At 46.2% G+C, this 21,962-nt stretch overlaps 1 protein-coding gene across 1 annotated transcript in view; it reads left to right on the forward strand.

The window, feature by feature from the left end:
- The window catches only part of LOC123347869 (cytosolic phospholipase A2 gamma-like), a 38,761-nt gene extending 35,238 nt beyond the window's left edge, over window positions 1–3,523 (forward strand). The window contains exon 15 of the mRNA XM_044985059.1: window positions 3,292–3,523. Coding sequence (XP_044840994.1) covers window positions 3,292–3,458 — 167 coding nt within the window. The 3' untranslated portion in view covers window positions 3,459–3,523. The remainder of the gene's footprint in view (window positions 1–3,291) is intronic.
- The last annotated feature ends 18,439 nt before the right edge of the window (window positions 3,524–21,962 follow it).

Below are 21,962 nucleotides of genomic sequence, written 5' to 3' on the forward strand. Positions count from 1 at the left end.
TAACCCCTTGTCTGCAGGAGCTGAAGCTTCAAGGAAAAGAAAAAGAAATATTGTGAGACTCACAATCAGATTGAAGGGGGACCTGACAACAGTCTTAAAATATGTTAAGGACTTTTATAAATAGGATGGTGATCAATATTTCTCCATGTCCACTGAAGATAGGACAAGAAGTCATGGGCTTAATCTGCAGCAAAGGAGATTTAGGTTCACTATTAGAATAATAGAATCATAGGGTTAGAAGGGACCACAAGGGTCATCTATATGAGCAGGGGCGGCTCTATAAATTAGGCCGCCCCAAGCAGCGCGGTGTGCTGCGCCGCCCTTCCCCGGTCCCGCGGCGGGTGCCGTGGTCCCGCGGCTCCGGTGGACCTCCCGCAGTCATGCCTGCGGAAGGTCCGCCGGAGCCAAATGCCGCCCCCCCGGGAAAGGGCCGCCCCACGCGCCTGCTTGGCTCGCTGGGGTCTAGAGCCGGCCCTGTATATGAGTCAACAGTGTGCCCTGTTGCCATGAAGGCTAACAGCATTTTGGGATGTATAAGTAGGGGCATTGCCAGCAGATCGAGGGACATGGTCATTCCCCTCTGTTCGGCATTGGTGAGACCTCATCTGGAGTACTGTATCCAGTTTTGGGCCCCACACTACAAGAAGGATGTGAAAAAATTGGAAAGAGTCCAACGGAGGGCAACAAAAATGATAAGGAAGCTGGAGCACATGACTTATGAGGAGAGGCTGAGGGAACTGGGATTGTTTAGTCTGCAGAAGAGAAGAATGAGAGGGGATTTGATAGCTGCTTTCAACTACCTGAAAGGGGGTTCCAAAGAGAATGGATCTAGACTGTTTTCAGTGGTACCAGATGACAGAACAAGGAGTAATGGTCTCAAGTTGCAGTAGGGGAGGTTTAGGTTGGATATTAGGAAAAACTTTTTTACTAGAAGGGTGGTGAAGCACTGGAATGGATTACCTATGGAGGTGGTGGAATCTCCTTCCTTAGAGGTTTTTAAGGTCAGGCTTGACAAAGCCCTGGCTGGGATGATTTAGTTGGGAATTGGTCCTGCTTTGAGCAGAGGGTTGGACTAGATGACCTCCTGAGATCCCTTCCAACTCTGATATTCTATGATTCTAGTCTAAACCCCTGCCAAGATGCAGGATTTGATGTGTCTAAAACATCCAGGGTAGATGGCTATCTGCCTCCTTTTGAAAACCTCCAGGGAAGGAGCTTCCACGACCTCCCTATGCAGTCTGTTCCATGTTCCTACTCTTCGTACTGTTAGAAAGATTTTCCTGAGATTTAATCTAAATCTGCTCTGCTGTAGTTTGAACCCATTGCCTCTTGTCATGCCCCATCTTGTCTCCCCTTAATGTCCTCTTTTCCAAACTAAACATACCGAGCTCCTTCAGCCTTTGCTCATACGGCGTGCATTCCATCCCTTTGATCATCTTTGTCAGTCAACTATGGATCATTTCCAGTTTCTCTATATCCCTTCTATACATTGGTGACCAAAACTGGACACAATGCTCCAGCTGAGACCTACCCAGCGCCAAGCAGCGTGGCATTATCACCTCTGACTTGCATGCTGTACCTCTGTTAGTGCAAACTAAAATTGCATTTGCTTATTTTGCAACAGCATCACATTACTGACTCATGTTGAGGTTGTGATCCACCACAACTCCCATATCTGCCCTCCACTCTATACTTGTTCTTTTAGTTTTTCTCTCTAAGTGTAGCACCTTACAACTGTCTATGTTTAATTTATTTTTGTTACCTATAATCCAGTGCTCCAATTTGTCTAGATCCCTCTAAATTTTATCTCTATCCTCCAACGTTTTGGCAACCCCCCTAGCTTTGCGTACTCTGCAAACTTCATCAGTATGCTCTTTCTTCCTACATCCTGGTCATTAATAAAGATGTTAAACAACACCAGACCCAGAACAGATCCCTGTGGAACCCCACTGAAGGTCTCCCTCCAATCCAACACTATTCCATTAATAGTTACTCCTTGTTTCTGTTGTTTAACCAATTATGTATCCACTTAATGGTAGTTCTGTCAAGCCTGCATTTCTTCCGCTTACTTATCAGAATGTTATGTGGTACTGTGTCAAAAGTCCTGCTGAAATCCAGGTATATTACGTCCACCGCATTTCCTCATCCACCAAATCAGTTACCCTGTCAAAGAAGGAAATCAAACTAGTTTGGCATTATTTCTTCTTGATAAACCTAGGCTGGCTGCTAGTGATCACCTCTTTGTCCTGCAGGTATACATTCTTCTAGTAGCTTCCCAAGCATCAAAGTCAGGCTGACTGGTCTATAGTTGCCTGGCTCTTCCTTTTTTCTCCTTTTAAAGATGGGCACTAGGTTAGCCCTCCTACAGTCTTCCGGGACCTCTCCTGTTATCCATTAGTTCAGGGTTTCTCAAACAGGGGTCGCCGTTTCTGAAGGGAAAGCCCCTGGTGGCTGGACTGGTATGTTTACCTGCCCCATCTGCAAGTCCGGCCGATTGCGGCTCCCACTGGCCGCGGATCGCTGCTCCGGGCCAATGGGAGCTGCTGGAAGCGGCAGCCAGTAAGTCCCTCGGCCTTCACTGCTTCCAGCAACTCCCATTGGCCCATAGCAGCGATCCACGGCCAGTGGGAGCCGCAATTGGCTGGACCTGCGGACGGGGCAGGTAAACGCACTGGCCCGGCCCGCCAAGGGCTTTCTCTACACAAGCGGTGACCCCTGTTTAAGAAACCCTGCATCAGTTTGCAAATATTGTTGCTAGTGGCTCCAAGTTTTCTTCAGCTAATTCCTTCAGTGCCCTTGGGTGAATAGCAATAGGCCCTGCTGATTTGAATACATTCAAATTTTCCAGAAAATCTGTGACTTTTCTTTACTTATCCAGATCTGAATCCCTTCCCCTTTATTGTCTATGATAACTTCGCTAGTTATCTGGTCACATGGTATTTTTGAAGAAAAAAAGCCTTTCTAAGGCTAAGGGTATTTACACTCTGGATTAGCTTCCAAGGGATGTAGTGGGTTCACCATCAGAAGATTTTAGGAGCAGCTTGGACAAACACCTGTCAGGGATGATGTAGGTTCACTTGGTCCTGCCTCAGCACAGGAAGCTGGACTTAGTGACCTCTCGAGGTACTTTCAGCCTGACATTTCTATGATTCTATGAAAACCTCAGGAGTTGGCCATGTTGTTCCCCTGCCTCTTTAGATACCTGGATTCTATGCTTCTAGAATCTGTAAAAGTGTAAAACAGTACCACTGTTTTCCTCTCTTTGTCACTTCTCACCCCTTTTATTTCTAGATAAAATACATGACTTCAGAGAGAGATATTCCACCTTTCAGTTTTCCTACAAAGAGGATGATGTCAAAGAACTCCTCAAAAGAGCAAAGATGAACATATCCAACAACAAGGAGAGGATTCGGGAGGAGATCCAGCAGATTGTTTCCTCCTCCACCAAGAAGTTTTAAAACCATTTCTCTGTTTTGCTCGTGTTCAAAAAGGACAGAAAATCTGAGCCTGGACCTGAGCGGCACCGTGACTATTTCAAACCTAAATGCAGTAGAAGGAGTTAGTTTTCCTGGCTTGGATTCACAAAGGGATTTAGGGACCTATCTGCCACTTTAGGTGCCTCAGTCCCACATTTAGGCACCCCTGGGAATCACAAAACTCTTGTTTAGCTGCTGCGAAACTCTGTAGCACCTAAACTCCCTTGGCACCTAAGTTGTTGCAATGAAATATCCCCGGGTGCCTATGTTTCAGCCTCGGGGCATGTGCACTGCAGCCACCATCTTGGTGTCCGGGTTCCTAAAACCCAGAGTGATTCCTGACCTGTGAAAGATAGCTGTTCCTCTGCCTACCTCACCAATGGAGCCTGAGCCATGATGCAAGAAGAAGGAAGATGGCCTCCCTCATAACTGTTAGCCCAGTAGGTAGCGTACTCACCTGGGATAGAGGAGACCGCAGGTCAGTTTCCCTCTTTGCCTCATGGGGAGAAAGGATTTGAAGCATATCTGCTACTTATGTGGTGGGTGCCCTCATCATTGGGCAGCGGGATAGTCTGGTGGTGAGGTAGTCTTAAATCTCTCTGTTCAAGATGTTCCACTGCGGATTAAAGACAATTTTGGCCAGACAGAGAGAAAGCAAGCTTGAGAAGGAAAGATCCTTTCATGGATTAGTAACTGGTTAAAAGATAGGAAACAAAGGGTCGGAATAAATGGTCAGTTTTCAGAATGCAGAGAGGTAAATAGTGGTGTCCCCCAGGGGTCTGTACTGGGCCCAGTCCTAGTCATCATATTCATAAATGATCTGGAAAAAGGAGTAAACAGTGAGGTGCCAAAATTTGAAGATGATACAAAACTACTCAAAATAGTTAATTTCAGGCAGACCGCGAAGAGCTACAAAAGGATCTCTTAAAACTGGTTGACTGGGAAACAAAATGGCAGATGAAATTCAATTTTGATAAATGCAAAGTAATGCACATTGGAAAACCTAATCCCAACTATACATATAAAATGATGGCATCAAAATTATCTGTTACCGTTCAAGAAAGAGATCTTGGAGTCATTGTGGATAGTTCTCTGAAAGCATCCACTCAATGTGCAGAGTAAGTCCAAAACGTAAACAATATGCTGGGAATCATTAAGAAAGGGATAGATAATAAAACCAGAGAATAACATACTGCCTCTATATAAATCCATGGAATGCCCACACCTTGAATACTGCATAGAGATGTGGTAGCCGCGTCTTAAAAAAAGATATATTGGAATTGGAAAAGGTTCAGAAAAGGGCAACAAGGGGGTTCAATAAAGAACTAGCTAAATTCTTGGAGGATAGGTTCATCAATAGCTACTAGCCAGGAAGACTGGGAAGGTATCCATAGCCTCTCTTTGCCAGACTCTGGGAATGGGCGATAAGGAATGGATCATTCAGTGATTACCTTTTCTGTTCATTCCCTCTGGGGAACCTGGCATTCAACACTATCAGAAGACAGGATACTGGGTGTTGAGAATATTTTGCTAGCTTGGCAGCTGGTAGTGTGGGAAGCTAAGATGTTTAGGTTTTTAGGATGGGTTAATTAGGCTTTGAGCTTTGTTTTGAGAAGTTGGCCTTGGCTAGTTCTATGAAGTTACAGCTGCGGGTGTGTTAAATTTGTTAACCAATTAGCAACTGCTTGCTTGCCTGCTTTAAGAGTATAAAGAGCATGCTGGAAATGAATAAAGTACTCTCTGCTTATGATCACATGGGTGGTCAGACTCTGTCCCTGCTCCTCTGCGATGCAACAAATGGTGACCCCGACGTGATTGAATGAGGACAGTGTTGGTGGCCTGAACTGAAAAGAAGAAAAGGAGGCGCACCTGAGTCTCAGTGTCGAGCGGCTAGGAGCCGCAGGGCGTCCGAAAAGAGGGGCGCACCTGAGCTCAGTGTTGAGCGGCGGCCGCAGGGCGTCCGAAAAGAAGGGCGCACCTGAGTTCAGTGTCGAGCGGCAAGCCGCAGGGCGTCTGAAAAGGGAGGCACACCCCAGCCCAGAGGTGAGCAGCTAACATGGGAACCGCTGCATCAGCGGAAGAAAGGACGGTGCATGAATATTTGATGCGCATCGCGGAGCGGCAGGGAGAGAAGCTCCCCTCTGATAAGTTATCCCGTCTGCTGCGGTGGGGACGGAGAAGGGGACTTTCTGTTCAACCAAGTACAATTTTTGATAAAACTGTTTGGGAGCGGCTAGGCTCCGAGCTTTGGAAGTCGGTGGCTCGGGGCGATAAGGAGGCCTTCTCCCTGAGTCCAGTATGGAATAAGGCGAAGGAGATAGTAGAAACTCTCGCGGCCGAGGCAGGAGTGCAGGCGGCCCTTTCTGAGCTTTGCCGCCCAACGCCCGGAATGCCTTCTGTGTTGCCGGTTGGAGCCAGAGAGTTTTTCGGTGGTGAGGACACGGTGATACCTTTGGCTTCCAACCCCTACCCTATGGATGATGTTGCCCCTGCTACGGCCCCACTACCCTCCAATGTGGCTATCGGCCCCGACATGATTGATCCTGCTACGGTCCCGTTACCCCCCGATACGCCCGAGCCTATGGAGACAGCCTTGCCGTATGCACCCCCTCCAAAGCCATGCCGTGTCCACGGGGCCTGGGGGTGCCACGATTGCGGGGGGACAGAGGAGGCTCGGGTGGAACATGTGCCATCGAACCCATATCCCGATTTGACTACGTTTCCTCAGTTTACTCAGTCTGATGCCTTCTATAAGGAGATGGAGCGCCAGGGTCGACAGCTGCAGCATATATGTGACAAGTTGGACCAATTGGAAGGTCTTCCACCTGGATCATCGCGATCGCATCTTCACAAGTGCTTTCATTCAACTCGCCCCCCCGCCCCGCCTGGCCCCGGGGACCCTCCAACTGGAGACCCTCCGGATCCGGTACAGCGCTGGCATGGGGTTTTAAGAGAAGCCATCCTTGAAGGTCTAACACCCGAGGCCTTTCCGGTGATTACGCCAGACCCTCAACACCCTAATCATAGACGGTGGGCCCCTTTGGACTGGAAGTTGATCCGTGAGGCACAGAAATCGATCATGGCTTATGGACTAGATAATCCGTATGTACAGTCTATCATTGAACAGGTATTTGCTGGCCAAGCAATGTGTCCGTACGATGCGATTAAGCTAGCTGACATGCTTCTTACACCTACACAGAAACTGTTGTGGAAAGATGATTGGGCTAAGAGAGTTGACTTGGCTCTTGTCCGCAATTTGGATTTACCGGATGATGATCCTCGGCGCCTGGCCACTGCTGATATGTTTTTGGGAGCCGGTCGCTTTGTTGACCCGCACTTGCAAGCTCGCCTTGAGCCCCGGATCCTGCAGCAATCACAGGAACTAGCTTTGGCTGCCTTTAAAGCGGTGCCCCAGATGGGAAAGCCGGTCCCTCCCTATGCTAAAATTACACAAGGCCCATCGGAACCGTATTCCACCTTTTTGGATCGCCTTCGAGAGGCTATTGATAGATCTCCCAATCTGACGCCAGAAGCCAGAACTGCAGTTGGACTTGATCTTGCCACCCAGAATGCAAATCCCACTTGCCGCCGTATATTAGCCACCTTGCCCAAGACTGCGACCCTGATGGAAATGATTGAGGCATGTGGTAGGGCCGCTATGCTTGAGGAGACGGATAAGGCAGCAATTCATGCTAAGGCACAGGCCTCTGCACTGGCCGTGGCGTTACAACCCCTGCTCGGGCGACAGCGGGAGGCTAGAAGACCGACCCGGCCAGCCGGCCCCTGTTTTGGTTGTGGAAAACCCGGGCATTTCCGGCGGGACTGCCCTATGCAAAATGGGCAGCAGGCCTCTGATGTGTCACCTGAAGCTGCAACTGGCGCTTGCACACGATGTGATAAGTTTGGACATCGCGCCGCCGACTGTTGGGCGCGTTACACGAAGGATGGAACACCGCTGCCGGGAAACGGATCACGGAGCGCCCCTCGGAGGAGCGCGACGACACAAGTGCCTCCACCCGCCAACCCGGCTGCCTGGAACACCTCACCGGAGCAACCCGTGGCAGTGCCGGAGTGGACTTGGCCACAGCGACAGATGTAGTTTTAGAGACTGACGAGGTTCAAGTTCTTCCTTCCAACACCGATGGTCCATTAGGATTTGGCCTGAGTGCCCTTTTGATTGGCCGTTCGTCAACATCGAAACAAGGTATTTTTGTTTTGCCTGGCCTTATTGATGCCGACCATACGGGGAATATTGGGATAATGGTACGCGCCCTTTGTCCCCCTGTGACTATAACTGCTGGTACACGTCTTGCTCAGTTAATACCTTTCAAGGGATGTGTGCCCCGACCGACCCCGATTGACCGCGGGTCTCGAGGGTTTGGATCCACTGGCCCTCCCCAAACTGCCTTTGCTATGGACATTACTTTGTGCAAGCCCACCCGAACTGCTCGGCTTCAGGGATCCGATGGGCAGCAGATTACTCAGGAAGCTTTTATTGGGGATGCAATGCAGAGTGGGGTAACTGAGGCACCTGGGACGACAGAGGTAGAAGATACTGTGTTTACCTTGGAATTAGAGCACATTGAAGCGGTTGCAGCTGAGGCCCCCATGCAGAATGATGTAGGAGATGCGCCATCTAACCTAGTATCAGAATGCCCAGGGGCAGTTGTAAATGGGGCCCCTCTACAGAGCGCCATGTGTCCTCAAGAACTGCCTGTGTGTGGAAAGGGAGACGAAGAGGAGCAAGGGAATTTAGCTGTGCAGCTGGCAGATACTGGCTCACCCATTTTTAGTATTGAAAGCTCTGGGGCTCAAAAAACATTTGTGCCTGTTACAGCTGCAGCAATTGAAGAACAAATCATTGCAGAAACTGTAACATCTATGGAAACCTCAGCTGAAACTTTAAAGCCTTTAGAAGCAGTGCCTGGAAAACTATTTCCTGAACTAGTCCAAGATATTACCACTGCTCATTCGGGATTTGAGGCTGCAAGCAGTAGCAGTGAAGCAATTGCAACTGTGTTAGTATCAGAGATGTCTGCTGCAGTGGTGGATGGAATGTTTGAAAGAGCCACACGATGTACACAACCTGGGCCCCTGGAGGAAAGTTGCTTGTTTGCTGTGCCAGGATCCTTTTTGTTTGACCCTCCCTGAATGATTTAATTGATTGAGATAATTTTTGCTTTGCCTGAATGTATAGGATGATGTCCTGATAATTCCCCCCGTAGAACTTGAACCACGATGGTGGTGGAACAGGAGAAAAAACACTTACATTATTGATATTGCCAATGTCTAGAAATTCCTGACTAAAAAGACATTGAGAACTGACCCTGGTAAAGAAGCAAAGAATTGCACACTGGCAGGAAAAAATTTGGGACTCCTGCTAAAAACTGTGGTATTGATTGGATTTTGGGGTTTATTTTGCAGGCTGCGCCCTGTGTTGTGGAATTTTTTTTTAGCATGTATTGCCCTCCCTAATTGGATTGTAAATGATATTACCCCTCCCCATTACTAACCCCTGTTTTTTAGAGCCTATTTGTTTTTTGTTTTTGAAGTTTGAGAAAATTCGGCCTAAAGGTTTGTTGAGTATTCTTAAAGCGGGGAGTTGTAGGCATAAATCTAGGAAATTTGGGAGAATGGCTTTGAATTTATGTGACCCAAAATACCTTTATGTAAAGTGCTTTGGATCGGGCCCAGGCAGGCACGCAATAGATAGAGAACTTGAAGAAGAAAAAAGGATCGGGCCCAGGCGGCGGGCAACAGACAACAAGCTTGGAATACTGGTTGATAACCTTGAGGGTGTAGTTGATAGAAAAGGCACTTAATTACTAGCGAGTAATGTTAGGCAGAGTACAAAGTTAACTCTGTGGTTGCTGGAGGGAATAGCAGTTGAATTTAGAAGTGAGTTAGGATGCAATTGTATTACTGTAAATGATTTAATTGATGATGTAATTTTCCCTTTTGGCCTGATGGTACTAAGGGTATTTGTATATTGTATGTAATGATTGATTGCCCAGTAGGGGTAGTTTTGTTTTGTTTTTTAGATATTAAGAAAATTGGTGTTAGCTGCATAGCATTTTATGTACCATGCATTTATTTACAGAGTTAAATTTATGTTATGTGTTTTTTGTTTTGTTTTGTGGTGTTTGTTTGTTTGTTTTTTTTTCTGGCCAGGATTGTTTTTTGTGTTTTATGTGGTTTATGTTGTGTTTTTTCTAGGACCCCCCCCTCCCTCAGTGTCAGTTTGATCGCCTGACATCTGAGGGATGTTTTGGTAATAGAAGTTTGCCACAAGTTGGTGTGCTATTGAGTAGGGGGGAATCCTGTAGAATTTACACCATTTATTTGTTGTGCTTTGTTTTTGTTTGGTGTTGTTGGGGTTATGTTAAGAATTGCATGGTTATATAGGTTGGCTTTATAAAGTTTTAATTTTGGCTTGTGATAGATTGTGGTGTTATGCTGTAATAAGTTGGAAATGTTTTGCTTATGTTTTTATTCCTTTTTTTTTCCCTCCTTTTTGATTTTGGGTAGAGGGGGGAGGTGTTGAGAATATTTTGCTAGCTTGGCAGCTGGTAGTGTGGGAAGCTAAGATGTTTAGGTTTTTAGGATGGGTTAATTAGGCTTTGAGCTTTGTTTTGAGAAGTTGGCCTTGGCTAGTTCTATGAAGTTACAGCTGCGGGTGTGTTAAATTTGTTAACCAATTAGCAACTGCTTGCTTGCCTGCTTTAAGAGTATAAAGAGCATGCTGGAAATGAATAAAGTACTCTCTGCTTATGATCACATGGGTGGTCAGACTCTGTCCCTGCTCCTCTGCGATGCAACAACTGGGCTAGATGGACCTTGTGGTCTGACCCAGTATGGCTGTTCTTACGTTCTTATCTTCTTATGAGAAGCCTGATGGCTCTCATTTCAGAGACCCAGGCTCCAGTTCCCCAGGTCTACAGCCTACAACAGTGGGCCCGCAGGTGAGCTATGTGGAAGAACGCCTGTCTTCCCCCAGTTCCCGCACTGCTGTGGGACTTAGGCATCAGTATGCTTAGAGCAGGGCAGCCGTGCATACGCCCAGAGCACCTTGGGAAATCTTACTGCCAAAACTTAGGTGTCAACTGAGGGTCCAGAGGGTGTCTACAGGGTCCAGTGACAACTGAGTGGAGGTTTGGTGAATCCCAGTGAGGCCTGATCCTGTGCTTCAGGTGCATAATATGGTAGCTGGGAGCCAAGCCTTTTTTAGATAGATAGATAGATAGATAGATAGATAGATAGATAGATAGATTTTGTAAGACACACAAACATGCATGTTGGTTTGTCAATGATCAAATGGCACCACACTAACACAGAAATTTACACTGTTCGGAATCATGATATTACAGCTGCCCAGCAAACCAATGTGTCTGCAAGATTTCACTGTGGGATTTCCTAGTTTACAAAGGGAAAGGAAGTTTGAGCCCAGCTGTGAGCAATCTTTCAATTTTATATACACACTTTGTAAATGATGCGTAACTTTAATGAAGCTTTAGAGTGGTAGCCATATTAGTCTGTATCAGCAAAAACAACGAGGAGTCCTTGTGGCACCTTAGAGACTAACACATTTATTTGGGATTAGACCTGAATAAAGACTATGAGTGGTTGGGTCATTACAAAACCTAAACCTAATTTCCGCAATACTAATTTACCCCTACTGTTACTCACACCTCTTGTCAACTGTCTGGAATGGGCCACTCTCATTACCACTTCAGAAGTTTTTTTTTTCCTTTGGTATCCTGCTGTCAATTGAATTGTCTCCTTAGACTGACCTGACTCTTGGTAAGGCAAATCACATATTTTCATGTATTTATACCTGCTCCTGTATGTTCCACTCCATGCATCTGATGAAGTGGGTTCTAGCCCATGAAAGCTTATGCCAAAATAAATTTGTTAGTCTCTAAGGTGCCACAAGGACTCCTCGTTGTTTTTATTGAAGCTGATGATGTTACTTCACAGTTACTCTGTTATAATCTTGCCTGTTATTTATAATGGTAAGATTTATTTATTGTTAATTTCCAAATAGTTTTTACTGTGCTGTATGCGACAATAACACTGTACAATCCTCTTTCCTTCTGCATGATGAATATTAAATAAATAAACTAGAACGTCTTATCATTTTCCCCCCTATGTGCCTCAGTGCTAGAAATAGCCTCACTTTGTTCCACCACCAGCTGATTCTTCCATAGTAAGTGGGAGCACAAAGGACTACATTCACAAAGGGACGTAGGCTATGCCTATGCTTAAAATGCTACAATGGCATAGCTGTAGGGATTCAGTGTAGACGCTCACTACAGCGATGAGAGGGGTTCTGTAGGTCATTTACCTCCTCTAGAGGCAGAAGCTAGGAAGAATTCTTCTGTCAACCTAGTGCTGTCTACACCAGGTGTTAGGTCACATAGCTACATCTCTGTTGATGTACCTTTTCAGTATAGTATCAGAGGGGTAGTTGTGTTAGTCTGGATCTGTAAAAGCAGCAAAGAGTGTAGACCAGCCATTAGACATTGCAATGCTGAGATATAAATTGCAGGTGCCCAGAAAATCACTGCGATCCACAAATCCTGAATGAGGTGCCTAGGCCCCTCTGCAATGAAAGGGCAGGAATAGACACCTAAGAATGGGCTCCATATAAGATACCCCATCCTGGGAGCTGGCTAAGCTAGACCATGGGAGTTGCCAAGGAGAGGACTCAAGTATCAGAGGGGTAGCCGTGTTAGTCTGGATCTGTAAAAGCAACAAAGAATCCTGTGGCACCTTATAGACTAACAGACGTTTTGCAGCATGAGCTGCATCTGAAGAAGTGCATCTGAAGAAGTGGGTATTCACCCACGAAAGCTCATGCTGCAAAACGTCTGTTAGTCTATAAGGTGCCACAGGATTCTTTGTTGCTTTTAAGGAGAGGACTGTGAGCTAAGCTCTACCCCTCTCAGGGAGTTCAGCACCTACCTTAGCTTGGGATGCTCAGCTCGGAACCCTCTCTTTGAGTTTGGAGCTTAACGTGTTGTTTGGAAGAAGACGGAGTGGCGGGGAAGAGGAATGAACCAATGACTTTTAGCTCAGTGATTAGAGCTCTACCCTAGGATGTAAGAAACCCCCCTCTTGAAGTCTCCCCTGAGGGGAAGAAAGTATTTCAGCAGAGATCTGCACCCTCTCAGGGGAGTGTTTAAATCACTGGGCTATGGGATATTCAGACATGTAGCACCCTCAGTGACTACTACTGAAGCTATTCCACTGGTTCTGAATAACAAAAGATCAAGGGGACAGGATTTTGGGCCACTCCCTGTGACATTCTCTACCATGGGGGAGCACCCTGTAACCCCCCATATTCCTCATTTTTATATGTGATCTAACATATAAAGCAGGGCTTGTGAGGTATCAGGGAAAAGGTTATGATCTGTTGAAAATCATTTCTCTGTCCATATACGTGTATCATTAATGCATATGAAGTTATGAGAATTGTGTTGTATGGTTGTCACTAAAACATGTTGTAAGCTGGGGAATGAGCCAGATATTAGCTCCCCAGAACCAACAGCAAGGAAAGTGACCAACTCCCGGTCGGGGTGACAACAACCCATCAACAACCATTGTCCAGCAGAGGAGCTACAATTCAATGACCCACCTGCATGAGGCCACACCAGGGGAATTGCTCAACCTTGCCTGGAGACTCAGCAATTCCCCCAGACATGCCTGGACTTGTGCTCCCCAAGTACATGGGACTGAGGCTATAAAACAGAACACAGTGGCCACATGCTGAGCCTTTCTCCTTCACCCACCTATGCTGCAAGCAGCAAAGACATGGAACAAGACTCCTCCAACAGAGGAGACTGGCCCATATTTAAGGTACAAATCTTTACATTAAGGACTGCAATATCCAGTACGGTAAGAAAAACTGCTTAATCTAACTGTTGCCCAGTCTAATGGGGTTGAGACTGTAGAGTGCATGCTTATATTTTATTTTCTCTTGGTAACTAACTCTGACTGTTTGCCTATCATTTAATATCACTTAAAATCTATCTTTTATAGTCAATACATTTGTTTAATTGTTTTTCTTTACTAGAGAGTTAGTATGAAGTGTGGGACAAATCTGCTCAGGTTTGACAAAGGCTGGTGTATGTCCACTTTCCATTGTTGAAGTAGTGAACCAGTTAATAAATGTGCACGGACCATCTTGAGCAGTGCAAGATGGTATATTCCTGAGGTACAGTGCAGGAACTGGGGGAATTTGGCTCTGGTGCCTTTCTCTGTGTGATTCCTGAGTGGCTCTGGGAGCATTCCTGTAATCTAGCTGGGTGTGGGGCTGCACATGCTGTTGTGCTGAGTGATCACAGTGCCTGGAGAGGTTTGCTGCATTGTGAGAGACAGCCCAGGCTGGAGAGAATTAAGTAGTCTCACAGTCCCAGGCTGAACCCTGGTGGGGGAGGGGTGATCCCATCACACTCCCTTCCTAGGTAAGTGCTCTAACCACCAGGCTACAGAATCATTCTCATGCTCTCTGTCTCTTGGACCCAGTGTCTCTATTATCCACAGTGGAACAGCTTCAACGAGAGAGAGTGAGGCAGCCCCCATATCAGAACATCTCATCGCCCAGTGGTTAGACCACAAACTTGAGAGGTCCCTTCCAGTTCTACTCTTCTATGATTCTATGATTTCATATTGAACATTTATAACACTAATAAAATAGGTTACTATTGCACTCATAGAAAGTTTCATTGCTCACTTAACTCTCTTAAGCTCCTTTGAAAATCCTAGCAAAATGTTTAAGAGGCATCTGACTCCTTTTGACTGAAGGTATTTTCTTTCTCTCTATGTATTCCACCTCCTAACGGGCTAAAACCCAAAGTTATTTTTTAGATGTACTCAGGCAAATGTTTCCTTGGAGTCTATAGGAGTTTTGCCTGTATAAAGATCAAGTGAAAAATTAGTGAAGCCTATAGGATCAAATCCTATCTGAGGGTATGTCTAAACTACGGTGCTATTCTGATTTTACAGAAACCGATATTTGGAAACAAATTGTATAAAGTCGATTGCACGCGGCCACAGTAAGCACATTAATTCAGCGGTGTGCATCCATGTACCGATGCTAGCGTCGATTTCCAGAGCATTGCACTGTGGGTACCTATACCATAGCTATCTCATAGTTCCCACCGTCTCCCCCACCCATTGGAATTCTGGGTTGAGATCCCAGTGCCTGATGGGGCAAAAAACATTGTCGCTGGTGGTTCTGGATACAGCCTCACCCCTCCCTCCGTGAAAGCAGCAGACAACCGTTTCGCGCTTTTTTTCCTGGGTGAAATGTGCAGACGCCATACCACGGCAAGCATGGAGCCTGCTCAGCTCAAGACAGCAGTCATGGACGTTGTAAACACCTCGCGCATTCTCGTGCAGTCTATGCTGAACCAGGACCTGCAAAACCAGGCGAGGAGGAGGCGGCTACGGCAGCGCAGTGACGAGAGTGATGAGGACATGGACACAGAATTCTCTCAAACTGCGGGCCCCTGCGCTTTGGAGTTCATGCTGGTAATGGGGCAGGTTCTAGCCATAGAACTCCGATTTTGGGCCCGGGAAACAAGCACAGACTGGTGGGACCTCATAGTGTTGCAGATGTGGGATGATTCCCAGTGGCTGCGAAACTTTCGCATGCATAAGGGCATTTTCATGGAACTTTGTGACTTGCTTTCCCCTGCCCTGAAACGCCAGAATACCAAGATGAGAGCAGCCCTCACAGTTGAGAAGCAAGTGGCGATAGCTCTCTGGAAGCTTGCAACGCCAGACAGCTACCGGTCAGTTGGGAATTAATTTGGAGTGGGCAAATCTACTGTGGGGACTGCTGTGATGCAAGTAGCCAAAGCAATCACTAAGCTGCTGCTACGAAAGGTAGTGACTCTGGGAAATGTGCAGGTCATAGTGGATGGCTTTGCTGCAATGGGATTCCCTAACTGTGGGGGGGTGATAGATGGAACCCATATCCCTATCTTGGCACCGGAGCACCAGAGCACCCAGTACTTAAATCGCAAGGGGTACTTTTCAATGGTGCTGCAAGCACTGGTGGATCACAAGGGATGTTTCACCAACATGAACGTGGGATGTCCGGGAAGGGTTCATGCTTTGAGCAGAGGGTGGACTAGATGACCTCCTGAGGTCCCTTCCAACCCTGAGATTCTATGATTCTATGACGCTCACATCTTCAGGAACACTACTCTGTTTAAACGGCTGCAGCAAGGGAATTACTTCCCAGACCAGAAAATAACAGTTGGGGATGTTGAAATGCTGGTAGTAATCCTTGGGGACCCTTAATGCCATGGCTCATGAAGCCATACACAGGCAGCCTGGACAGTAGTCAGGAGCTGTTCAACTACAGGCTGAGCAAGTGCAGAATGGTGGTAGAATATGCATTTGGCCGTTTAAAGGGACGCTGGCGCACATTACTGACTTGCTCAAACCTCAGCCAAACCAATATCCCCATTGTTATTGCTGCTTGCTGTGTGCTCCACAATCTCTGTGAGAGTAAGGCGGAGACCTTTATGGCAGGGTGGGAGGCTGAGGCAAATCACCTGGCCACTGATTATGCACAGCCACACACCAGGGTGATTCGAAGAGCACACCAGGAAGTGCTGCGCATCAGAGAAAATTTGAAAACCAGTTTAATCACTCGCCAGGGTACGATGTGACTGTTGTGTTTGTTTCTCCTTGATGAAAACCCACCCCCTTGATTGACTCACTCCCTGTAAGCAACCCACCCTCTCCCTTCGATCACAGCTTGCTTTCTAAGGAAATAAAGTTACTATTGTTTTAAAATCATGTATTCTTTATTAACTGATTATAAAAAGAGGGAGAGAACTGACAAGGTAGCCTGGGTGGGGTTTGGGAGGAGGATAGAAGGGAAGGAAAAGGCCACTAAAAAAATTTCAAAAATAATGACAGCCTTTTGGGCTGGGCTGTCCACTGGGGTGGAGAGGGCGGGTGCACGGAGCCTCCCCCCAAACGTTCTTACATGTCTGGTGGGTGAGGAGGCTAAGGAACATAGTGAGGAGGGAGGGTGGTTATACAGGGGCTGCAGCGGCACTCTGTGATCCTGCTGCCGTTCCTGAAGCTCCACCAGACGCCGGAGCATGTCAGTTTGATCACGCAGCAGCAGCCCCAGCATTGCATCATGCCTCCTCTGATCTTCCTGCCGCCACCTCTCATCTCGAGCATCTCTCCTCTCCTCTCCTCACGTTCATCCCTCCTGCCCTCACGGTCACTGGCATCTTTCCTGTACTTTGATACCACGTCCTTCCACTCATTCAGATGAGCTCTTTCATTGCGGGTCACTTCCATGATTTCCGAGAACCTTTCGTCTCGCGTCTTTTTTTTCTGCTGCCTTATCTGAGATAGCCTTCGGGACGGAGTGGGGAGGCTTGAAAAATTTGCAGCTGCAGGAGGGAAAGAAAAAAGGGAGAGAAGTATTTAAAAAGATACATTTTACAGAACAATGGTTACACTCTTTGACGGTGAACAACACTATTCACATTACATTGCACACGTGATTTCAGTACAAGGTCGCATTTTGCATCTTAATATTGAGTGCCTGCAGCTTTGGTGTTAGAGATCACAAATGCAGGTCCAGGCAACAGAATTCGGCTTGCATGCGGCCATGGTAAGCCACTGTCTTTCAGTTTCTGCAGCCTTCATATATCCAGCGCCCTCATTTCCCAAATAGCAAGCAAAGCCCGTTGAGCGCTGCATCTTTCCTGTTAACGTGCAGAAGCAGAAACCAAACTCCCCGCCTCATCCAATTCTCTGGGATGATCGCTTTACCCCTCCCCCCACTGCGTGGTTGGTATCATGGAAGATCCCTGCTAGCCATCACCCCACCAACCACGTGGCTGGTATCAGGGAAGATCCCTGCTAGCCAAATGCAAAAATGCTCAGCGCCAATCACCCCTTCCCCCCCGCCTCCGCCCCGCTGGGTTAACTGCAGGGAAGGATTTTTTTTCAGCCACAGGCAAACAGCCCAGTAGGAATGGCCACCTCTGTCCCCTTAATGTAATTCCCGTATTTCAACCAGGTTACCATGAACGATCTCACTCTCCTGAGGATAACATAGCGAGATAAAGAACGTCTGTTGCTTGAATGCCAGCAAACACAGGGACCATACGCTGCCAGACTTTGTCATGCAGTGATACCAGATTACTTGCTACATGCATGGCGTGGTCAAGTGTCCTACGATGAAGGACGGAATAAGGCTGCGCTGCCCAGTAACCTTCTGCAAAGGCTTTTGGAGTACCTCCAGGAGAGCTTCATGGAGATGTCCCTGGAGGATTTCCGCTCTATCCCCAGACATGTTAACAGACTTTTCCAGTAACTTTACTGGCCATGAATGCATCCCAAGTCCTCAAGGCAAATTAATCATTAAAAAACGCTTGCTTTTAAACCATGTTTTATATTTACAAAGGTACACTCACCAGAGGTGCCTTCTATGGCTTCATTGTCTGGGACAGTGGCTTGGGGAAGGCTGGGAGGGTAATTCCATCAGGGTGAGAAAAAGCTCCTGGCTGTTGGGGAGAACGGAGTGCTGTGTGCTCTCTGCAAGCTTGTCCTCCTCTTCCTCCTCATCTTCCCCATCCACAGAATCCTCAGCCATGGCTGCGATTACCACCCCCACCTCGGAATCCACGGACAGGGGTGGGGTAGTAGTGGCAGACCCCCCTAGAATTGCATGCAGCTCAGCGTAGAAGTGGTATGTTTTTGGCCCTGCCCTGGACCTTCCGTTTGCTTCTTTGGTTTTCTGGTAGGCTTGTCTGAGCTCCTTAACTTTCACACAGCACTGTACTGGGTCCCTGGTGTGGCCTCTCTCCATCATGGCCTTGGAGATTTTTTCAAATGTTTTTTCATTTCGTCTTTTGGAATAGAGTTCTGTTAGCACAGAATCCTCTCCCCATACAGCGATCAGATCCAGTACTTCCCGTACGGTCCATGCTGGAGCTCTTTTTTGATTCTCAGACTGCATGTTTACCTGCACTGATGAGCACTGTGTGGTCACCTGTGCTGATGAGCACTCCACACTGGGCAAACAGGAAATGAAATTCAAAAGTTCGCGAGGCTTTTCCTGTCTACCTGGCCAGTGCATCCAAGTTCAGATTTCTGTCCCGAGCAGTCACAATGGTGCACTGTGGGATAGCGCCCGGAGGCCAATAACATCGAATTGCGGCCACACTAACCCTAATCTGACATGGCAACACCGATTTCAGTGCTATTCCCCTCGTCGGGGAGGATTACAGATATCGGTATTAAGAGCCCTTTATATCGATGTTAAGGACTTTGTTGTGTGGATGGGTGCAGGGTTAATTCGGTTTAACACTGCTAAAATCGGTATAAACACGTAGTGTAGACCAGGCCTCCGTTAGAGATGGAACTGAGCTAGGAAAATTGCATCCAGATTTTGAAATCTAAAAAAAAATTGGTATGGGTCTCCTGTGTGGGTTTTCAGATCCAGAAGACCCATAGTTTCATAATTCAATGGCTGAAAATTGAAGTTAGGCAAATTCAGACTGGAAATTTGATGTAAATTTTTAACAATGAGGCTAATTAGCCATTGGAACAATTTACCAAGGGTTGTGATGGATTCTCCATCACTGTCAATTTTTAAATCAATATGGGATGTTTCTATAAAAGATCTGCTCTCATTCAATCAACAGTTTTTGGAGGAAGTTCTGTTATACAGGTGGACAGAGTGTGTGATCCCAATGATCTCTCCTCGCCTAAACATCTGTGAAAATAAATACAGAGATTTTCCAAAGTGCCTAATGTGGCTAGTTGTCTAACTCCCTTGGATTTCATTAGGGTTTAGCCAATTTATCCCTTTGTGAATCCCAACCTCTATTTTTAAAGTTAAGATGTGCAGGACCCAGTCAGGGCCGGCTCCAGGTTTTCTGCTGCCCCAAGTGGGGCAAAAAAAAAAAAAAAGCCGCGGCAGCGCGATCACATCTCTCCACTCTTCAGCGGCAATTTGGTGGCTGGTCCTTTGCTCCGAGAGGGAGTGAGGGACCCGCCTCCGAATTGCTGCCAAAGACCCGCACCTGCTGCCCCAAAAGCGGCCGGAGGGCCTCCCCTTAGTATTGGCTTCTTTAGCTGGTGCCTGGTGCCGGCCCTCGACCCAGTTAAAGTCAGAGAGACATCTTCAAGATAACACCTTTATTGTGGTTAGGAATTCACGCATTGGCTATGTCTACATTACAGACCACTTGCAGTGGCATGTAGGGTATGTGTAACTACACGCCACAGTGAAAAACAAGTCTGTTTCCACACTGTGGTGTGTACACATGCCAGTGAAAGGCTCAGCAGCAGTGAAAGACTCTGGCAGCAGGGAGGCAGTGGGACACAACCTGGCTAAAAGAAGCCATGCAGATGAGAGAGGCACTGCTTGGGTGAGTAGAGGACCATGTAGTGCCTCACCATCTACACTGCTATTTATACCCATGCTGGGGAGTGAGACATGTATCTACTCTACACACTGCTGAAAGAAATGTGCACTATCAATGTACCTCCAGAGAGAGAGAGAGACATGTGCTAAGGCCAGGCTGAGAGACTAATTGAAATGTTTTGCTTATTATTTTCTTCACAGATGCTTTTTGTTTCTCAGGATATACCTGGATTCAGCATTGGAGTCACCGCTCAATAGAACACAGCAGCCAGAAGGTCCTGAGATGATGCAGATGCAGACCTGGGTCTCATTAAATATAATAATCAATTTAGAATGAAATAGCATGAGAAAGTTGAATAAAATACTCCATTTTGATTTCAAATCATGTCAAAATTTCCCCATCAAAAATCTAGACACATACCTATGAAACACTGAGATTTCAAAAAAACATAATTTTCCAACAGGAAAGCGTTACATCAAAATTTTTTGAATTAGCTCTATTGGTTACAAAACATTCTAGTACCTCTCCACTGGAATGCTCTATATTCCTTCTTTAAAGTTAGCATCAGGAGGTAAGAGTTAAATCACTTTTGAAGTAGGAAGGAGTTATTGCTATCTTTGAGATGTACACTGTTTAATTTAATTTAATTTATTTAAAAAGTAAAATAAAATAAAATGTGATTATGTAAATTAATCTAACTGGGATGGAGTTTGTAGCTTACCCCTGATTTATAATGTGTTTCCTAACCCAACTTCAAAGTTCTGCTGGTCAATAAGGGAAATAGATTGTTCAGCATTATCTATTGCTCTAACCCTCCATTGCTGTCTTCAGATGAGCTGTGTATAGCTAATTGTGGTCTTCACTTGCAGCAAAGGGGTATAGCTTTGAGGAAGAGATCTATACATGTCCATTCTTTAAGGGCTTTTGCGGATTAATTCCCTGGAACCCTGCACAACTCAGAAGTGGAGGACCAGAGGCAACACTTAACTTCATTATGCTGTGTGCATCTAAAATTTCATCAAATTAATGTGAAAACAGAGACACAGGGTAGAATGGGAAGCCAGGGACTCCTGACTTCCAACCATGGTCATATTGGAATGGTGCCTGTGGTTCCTACCCACTGACAGTACATTCGTATCACTTCCCTATCCAGGCATTGTAGATATGCAGTCCATGTCCTATGCTTGCCTATGGTGTCTGGTTAGGCCAGTGCACAGGGCATCTCAGACCTCATGCAGGCCCACTTCTTTACGCATAAGTGCTTAACATGAAAGTAGGGTTGGGAGGGAGTGAAGAATAGGATGATGATTTAAACGTGACCTTCCTCATGGTAATAAGGCATGTAGCTTCACCAGAAATGGTTTTTAAAAATCCTTTGCCTGGAACAGTTTTCCATCCAGAAATGCAGGTCTGTCGAAACACAAATGTTTGTTGGTAAGTGTCAATCTCAAAAACACTTTTGAGGAATCTTTTTGACTCTCTTGTTTTGTCTTGATTATGGCATACAACTATATCTTTTGTTTCATTTTGTTTTGAATTTTATATTATATTAAAATAAAAAACAGAAATATACATAACAGGTCATGGCTTGGAGACTACTCTGAGCTTGGGTATCATGTGATATAACAATGCCAAGGAACATACAAATTATGACCGTATGTGATGGGCAAATGGCAAAAGGTTTATATTGGCCTTACATAGAAGGAACTCTGAGCAGCAAGTGTAGAACACAAATATTAAAAAGAAGGGAATGAATCAGAGAAAAGCCCCAAGGGAATCATACAAATCATGTGTATCAGAGCAGAAGAGATTTAGTAACTCTGGGATATTGAAAAAATATTACCATAAGAACATAAGAACGGCCATACTGGGTTAGACCAAATATCCATCTAGCTCAGTATCTTGGCTTCTGAAAGTGGCCAATGCCGGGTGCCCCAGAGGGAATGAACAGAACAGGTAATCATCAAGTGATCCACACCCTGTTACCCATTCCCAGCTTCTGTCAAAGAGAGGCTAAGGACAACATCTCTGTCCATCCTGGCTAATAGCCATTGATGGACGTATC

The sequence above is a fragment of the Mauremys mutica genome, chromosome 13 (genome assembly GCF_020497125.1).
Source record: "Mauremys mutica isolate MM-2020 ecotype Southern chromosome 13, ASM2049712v1, whole genome shotgun sequence".
In the NCBI taxonomy this organism is placed as follows: Eukaryota; Metazoa; Chordata; order Testudines; family Geoemydidae; genus Mauremys; species Mauremys mutica.